This window comes from Rosa chinensis, chromosome 2 (genome assembly GCF_002994745.2).
Source record: "Rosa chinensis cultivar Old Blush chromosome 2, RchiOBHm-V2, whole genome shotgun sequence".
NCBI classification, from domain to species: domain Eukaryota; kingdom Viridiplantae; phylum Streptophyta; class Magnoliopsida; order Rosales; family Rosaceae; genus Rosa; species Rosa chinensis.
The window spans coordinates 27,629,060-27,636,276 of NC_037089.1; the positions used below are offsets into that span (position 1 = coordinate 27,629,060).

The 7,217-nt window shown below is 38.9% G+C and overlaps 1 protein-coding gene across 1 annotated transcript; it reads left to right on the plus strand.

Annotated features, from left to right (window-relative positions):
• Positions 1 to 2,540: 2,540 nt before the first annotated feature.
• Positions 2,541 to 6,855, plus strand: LOC112185651 (photosynthetic NDH subunit of lumenal location 4, chloroplastic). The gene is made up of 5 exons (XM_024323917.2): positions 2,541 to 2,999; positions 3,840 to 3,932; positions 5,809 to 5,869; positions 5,968 to 6,036; positions 6,452 to 6,855. Exons 1-5 carry the CDS (start codon positions 2,649 to 2,651, stop codon positions 6,544 to 6,546), a joined length of 669 nt encoding a protein of 222 aa, XP_024179685.1. The 5' UTR covers positions 2,541 to 2,648; the 3' UTR covers positions 6,547 to 6,855.
• The last annotated feature ends 362 nt before the right edge of the window (positions 6,856 to 7,217 follow it).

The window sequence follows — 7,217 nt, forward strand, 5'->3', positions numbered from 1 at the left end:
AACTCTGCTACTAATAAGTAAGTGCACTACCACAAAACCACCACCAGGTTCCCACAAGCACCATTGCAATCCACCACAGCCCATATTTGGCCACCCATATCACACCGTCGGGGCAAGTTATGAAACCAACTACCCAACTATCCCCTCCAACCTTGATAAAAAAAAAAAAAACTAGCGTGACCCAACTAGAGAATTCTATATATGACCATCCTAGCCTTAAATCACTACAGGTTGCCTATCTGGCGAACCACCACAACCACCTTGACAAATGAGACACCGAAAGCAACGACCCCTCCTAAGTGGACTCCACATTACCTAGAAACATAGATAGCCCGTCTGCTAGCAGCCACAATACACCAGCGCAACCAAAGGCCAATGCCAGCTTGAGGGTGCCGCCAGACGAGAAACGCCAAACAGAAGAGAACCAAGTGCATGGACCCTGTACCAAAAACCCTAAGTACTAGATTATATCATATTATATATTTACCTTCAGTTTTTATAAATTGAGGAAATGCAATTTCCCCCACATAGGGTCATGTACTATTTTTAAAATGCACCATCAGTGCCTCAACTCTTGTGCACCGGCCAATTTGATACCCACACTCTCAATGGTATCAATGTGATACCTGAACCCATATTTCGCTATCGACGAGGTACTTTCGTCAGATTTCACTGACGGCTGCGTTAAAAAAGTCACGTGCAAAGCACGTGGGCCCAAAAAAAAGGGCAAACATGTCTTTTTACCCACACTCTGATGTTGTTGAAGGTTATCTCTCTCTCTCTTTCTCCCCGATCAAATCTCTCTTTCTCCCAGATCAAAACCTCCACTTTTCCTCCATTCTCAGAATCATCCAAAGCAACCAATTCTCGGCATAGGCTCTCTCGCCAACTCCTCCTCCACTGCCGGCGACACATCTGCCTTCTCCCATACCCGAATTGACTGGAAGGAGACCCCGGATGCCTATACCTTCAACCCATGACCCTGCCTTTTTTCTCCAGTCGGCTACACCTGCAAATCCACTACACAGGCGCAACCAAGTCTCCATCAAATCTAATACCCAAGGGGAAACAAAATGGATCTCAGGACCTCTCCTCCCTCCGACGCCGTTAAAAACCCGTCTTTCCTTCGACCCAATCGCTTCTGCAAAACCCACCAATTCTTCTGGGTTCGCGTATGGAAGAGAGAGAGAGAGAGAGAGCAGAGTTTGTATTTCTCTCTGATCATCAAATCCCGGCCGTGCATCCTGGCAGTCAACACAGAAGCTTTTCTCGGTGACCAACGCCCAATCTCCTCTTGGTATCGAAACCCAGCCAGCGAGGGTATTAGTCATGTCAACCTCTTGGTCTCGACATTGGCACCAAGCTCGGCCTAGGTGCCCCATCCCTCTTCGCACCTCCCGATCTCGGATTCAATTTCAAGCGGCACCCTCGGCACCTCTAGATCTCGGTTTGTTTGGTTGTTCCTCTACTCTTATGTTAAAGCTTGAAGCTTTTAATGTGGGTTTGGATAAATGGGTTTCTCTCAAATTGGAAAATATTCTTCCGTAAGTGATTTCTGGGCAAGCATTGATTAATGGGTTTTTGATCTAGCTTGTAAGGAAAGAAAGCATAAAGCTTGAGTCTATGTTTACAAATGGTTTTTTGATTTTGAATGATGTCAAATGTCAATTGATTGGAAAATATATTGTTTTCCAGATTTGGTTTTGGTTTGGTTCAGTTAGGGTTGGGATCATTGAGCTGTATGTGACCTGTGGGAGGGTGGGTGATGCACAGAAGGTGTTCGATGAAATGTCTAAAAGAGATGTGATTGTTTGGAATTTGATGATTCGTGGTTTTGCAAGACTTGTCGGAGGCGGAGGGTGACGAATCATCGTCGGAGATGATGCTCAGGGACCGCATTAGGATTTCAATTCGGACAGGGCGATCTTGCCGTCGTTGCCGATGTCGAAGAGGGTGAAGGCCTCCTTGATCGTCGCTTAGATCCTTGCCCAATTTTTTTAGGTTTTTGGGTTCGGGTCTCAAAGAAGAGACTGCAAAGAAACGTCTGCATTTGAGTTGTTGCAGAGGAAGAAAGGAAAAAATTAAAATAGGAAGAAGAAGAGGAAGAGGAGAGAAAAATAATAAAAAGAATTATTTAAATAAATAAATAAATAATTTCCAGGACATATAAGTCATTGAGGCTATCGCTCGAGGCTATTTCGGTCATTTCCCCTCTTTTTCCCCTCCACATGCTTGCCACGTCACCTATTTAACAGAGCCGTTAAAGAAATTTGACGGAAGTATGTTGTTGATAGCAAATTTTGAGTCTAGGTATCACATTGATACCATTGTGAGTTTGGGTATCAAACTGGCCGGTGCACAATAGTTGAGGGACTGTTGGTGCATTTTTCTCTTATTTTTTTATCATTCCTAACTCTGCTTGGTGCATTAATTTGAAAAAAAAAAAAAAAAAAAGCTAACTACAAATTATTAAAATGAATAATTCTCAATATGCTCTTATCCAATCTACACGGCCAAGATCTTCCCCAAGCAGGCAGCATTGTAACCACCACTCTTCTTTCCCCCGAAAATCACAAGACCCCATTAGCAAGTTCGCATTTTCGCAAAGCCATACAAACTCCCAAAGCTCCAGATAGCATTACCCAACAATGACAGCCTCTGCTCTAACCATTACTCCAAAGCTTCACCCCCACATTAATCCCAAAACGTCATTCCCTTCTTGCTGTTCATGTTCTTGTTCCTCAGCAACTGAAAACAATGCCAAGCTAACTTGGGAATCAAATGTTGTGAATAGAAGGAGTGTGTTCAATGTGGGTATTGGTCTCTTAGCAGCTTCAGTTGTGGCATTGTCACCTTTGGAAGCTAATGCCACGAGAGTTGAGTACTACGCCACCGTGGGAGAGCCTCTGTGTGAGATGAACTTTGCTCGTTCTGGGCTTGGTTTCTGTGATCTGTCAGTCGGGTCGGGTATACAAGCTCCTCGTGGTGAGCTCATCAATGTGAGTTTCCAATCTTTGGTTGGTTTTCAACTCATTGTGCTTAGTTTGGTTATATTTTAGTTCAAAAAAGAAAAGTCGATCTTCTGGGTTTGGTTTTTAATGGATAGTCAAGAAATCTTGAAGCTTGTTATATTTGAGAAACCTTATTTATGAAAGCCATAAACTTTGGGTCATTAAAATAATGGGAAAGATCTAGGTGAAGTTGATAACGTAGTATAAAATGAATCTAAGCATTTAGAAGGTAGAAGGAGGATCAGTTCGGAATGGGAATTTTGCTTCTGAGCATGACATTATAAACATGAACTGGGTCTTTTCTGTCTTGTAAAGCTGGTGTGCTTGATTCACATTCTTCTGTCATTAATATAGTAGGTTTTGATATGTTCCCATGACACCTTATTGCTTTTTACCTTGATAATGTTCTCAATACAGTAAATATGTACTACTCCATCTTTTTTAGACTTTTAGTTTGTTCAGCTCAGTTTTTTAATTGTATCTTCTTGGTGTTTTAAGTACGGTTCAATTAAAGGTACTTAACTGTTAAGAGAGAAACTTAATAATTTATGTGTTTAGTTCAACCTAGAAACACTCACCAACATTCTCTTATCCATATATCTACAATTTTGAGGAAATTCTTGGGGGTATTGAAATGACATCAATAGATTAATAAACAACCTTACCATGATGCATCTCTAACACTTAGAAACCCAGAAAGAGGACCAATGAATAATCTTTTCCCACAATTCCTTTGCCTCGGCCTCTCTTTAACGTCAGTCCAATTAGATAGTCCCCACAACGTTTGCCAACAACTTATAACACATGAACCTGTTTTTCCACGTGCAGATTCACTACACTGCAAGATTCGGTGATGGGACAGTCTTTGACAGCAGCTACAAACGTGGTAGACCTCTCACTATGCGCATTGGTGTTGGCAAGGTATGAAATTGCTCTTAATAATTGAAGCTGGTCGACCTAATTACCAGACTGCCAGTCATTAGTCTCTCTTTGTTTTCATTTGACATTAATCATGCATGAAGGTTTTAAATATGGGATTATGGAGTAAAGGCCATGACAAAATCTTAACTAAATTGCATTCTATATAAGTAAAAGTTTATCCGCATATTGTGTCTTTTTATCACATCAACTACTTATGTCATATACGCAACTTTCTATTGGTGAATTGATGAGTCTCTGTCTTCTCTTTTGCTTAGTTAAGTGACATTGTGCTTTTCTTTAAACAGAAGAATGCATTCTGTTAGATAAACTGAAAACTCAGAGGGGAATAATGCATGTGCATTTAACTTCTTCAACTTGTATTTCAAAGAAATTGAACTTAAACAATTCAGCTTCTCAGGAAAGAATGTTCATGTCTTACTGAAGTTATTGGAGTGATTGCATTTCGATTCTTTCACAGGACCCCTGTTAGAACTCCAGGAAATGAATGCACAATGAACAACTGCTATCTGTTCTTTCTTCTTAAATCATCTTGTTTTCTTTTCTTGCTACTTCTGGAATTTTCATGACATCATAGTTAATATTCATGTGTTTGGACCTTGACCGAGTGATCCATTTTGTTTTCTTATTAAAGACTTCTTCTGAAGGCTAAAGAAATGAATGTTTGAGGATTGTGGTTAATATATTTCATATCCAGATTCCTTGGATCTCCTATTAAGTTCATATTTGGTGATAGATTACCGTGCTGAGCCTGAGAGAATGAGTTAGGAGAAAGACTGCTTTGATACCAATTGATAGCAGACATAAAGAAATAGAGAGAAACAGATATGGAGAAGAGAAGAGAGGCAAGGAAAAGAACTAGAGTAAAGAGAATTTAGCATAAAGGAAGTTTTAAAAAATTTAATCAATTTCAACAAATGCTCTAGAGGTTTCTGAAGTATGTTACGCTAGGGTTTCTGTGTAATCAGTCCACAATAGATCCAGCAGTCTAGTATGTGGGGAGAATAGTGAGTGTAGACAACATGAGAATTCAAATCTTTTTCCTGCATCTGATATCATTCTTCCAATGTTGGACTAAACTTGAATCCAGTATTGCAATTTCATGGTGCAAACTGGATTAGTATTTGCTTGATGCCTTCCGTAATGTTTAAGCATCATCATGAACAATAAAGGTTCTCAATTTCCAGCCAAAATTAAATGGGTAGTGAATCATAAAACTAGTAATTGAGGCAATAAATTGAGAACTCCTGTTTGTACTATTAATCATAAAGTGGTTGATTCCTAATATGGTGGTTTCCTCTTTCAATGTAGATTCTAGGGCAAATGTTTCTTGTACTCTAGAAGCTTCTCTGCTTTGCTTGATGTCTACATCACACACTTCAACTCTTGCAGAAACTCAACAGAGTCTCCACTGCTGCAGTATCCATAGTATTCTACTCAAAACGATTTTCTGCTGTTCTTTGTGGTTCAAAATATCGTTTTGGAGGGCAAGCTCAGTTTCTTCATCCTTGAACATCATACAGAATACCAAATCCTTAGGACATCTACTTCTTTATTGATTTTCAAGAATTTCCCTTCCCATCAAAATAAGGCCTGAATTATTATAAATACTACCATATAAATTCTTGACACCTATTTCTAATTCTCAATAAACTGATTTTATTTTCCTAATTTTCAAGCTTGTTGTCAGCCTCTAGATGTGATTAACAACAGTACTTTTCATCTTGTATACTTACCTATGCAGAGAAATGGTTTTACTAGGATATCAAAGTGTGCTTAATTCAAATCATCAGTAAAGCAGTATTTATCACCCTGTAGTGCTCATTTAACATTGTCGCATATATGTTATGGAGTCCAGGTCATTAAGGGACTGGATCAAGGAATCTTTGGGGGTGAAGGTGTGCCTCCAATGCAAGTAGGTAAGGTTTTAAAGCTGATTATCTGTTTATTTGTTTATTTTTAATTCTCATTTGCATAAAACGGAAAAACAAGTTCTCACACAACAAATATTGCACAGGGGGGAAACGGAAGCTTCACATTCCTTCAAATTTAGCATATGGGCCAGAACCTGCCGGATGCTTTGCAGGTGAAGTTCTAAAATCTGTGAAACTCCATATATTGATTCTTTAGGTTTTTGGTCATGGAGCCATGGTATCTTAACTATTGTCATCTATCAAATTATCTTAGAGTGCCAAGGCCCTAAAAGATGTTCAAAAATACTAATCAGGACAATTACAACCCTACTATCAGCTTTTTCCATCAAAATGTCATCGTTATGAACTTGATTTGATCAATTGATAAAAAAGAAGAAGATTTGATCAAGTTCAATCAATCCTTACGACAATGGTAAACTTGATGGAATCGTAATGATTTATTGCCATGCTTGCTTACAATATGACATTTTAAATTTTTCCCCAGGTAGTGAGGAGAAAATGAGCTCATGCACCATCGATTATCATGATAACTATTGAGAAACTGATATATGTATATTTCTCTTATAGGTGACTGCAATATACCTGGAAATGCTATTCTTGACTACGATATTAATTTTGTTGGCATCTACTCGGGAAATAGAGCATTACCTACAAAGAAATAGGAAGCCTATCAAGTGCATCTCCTGATTTTCCATACTGTAAGGCTCGAGTTGAGACAGGAATGCAAGTACCACACATATATCAGAGCACCTTTTTTTACGGTTGGCTTGCAGATCAAAGATCCATCCTGTGGATGAAATATAGCCTCAGCATTCTACGTTGCGAAATTGGTAGCATCCCAACTCTTAGCTATTTCATTTTACATTCTAGATAGTTGTATGTATATAGCATTCATTACATCTGTGGAGACGATATAATAATTTAATGAAACTATTCACCCTCAAATAACAGATGAGTAAAAATTTATCTTCCACGATTTGTGTACAGCTGGTGAGTATAAAGGGTAGGCTACGTTAATTGTTTTATCTCATAGAGTATAATCCCATTATCAGTCTCAAAGTATGGGGTGGCAGATGATGGTTCAATTCTCTATAGGGCCTCACTATAAAATTCAAAAAACACATACCCCAGAATGTATTACGCTACCTCTATACTAATATCAGTTATCTAGATTTAGCTATAGAGTTCATGTGTCGCTTTTAGCTGTAAACCAAAACTCTTACCTTAGTTGGGTGCATAACTGGGTAGTAGTAGTACTGTGGGATCATGCAGAAAAAGCAAAAATATCAATGGTCCTGCTTTCCTATATTCTTCTAGGTCCTATGCTTACTAA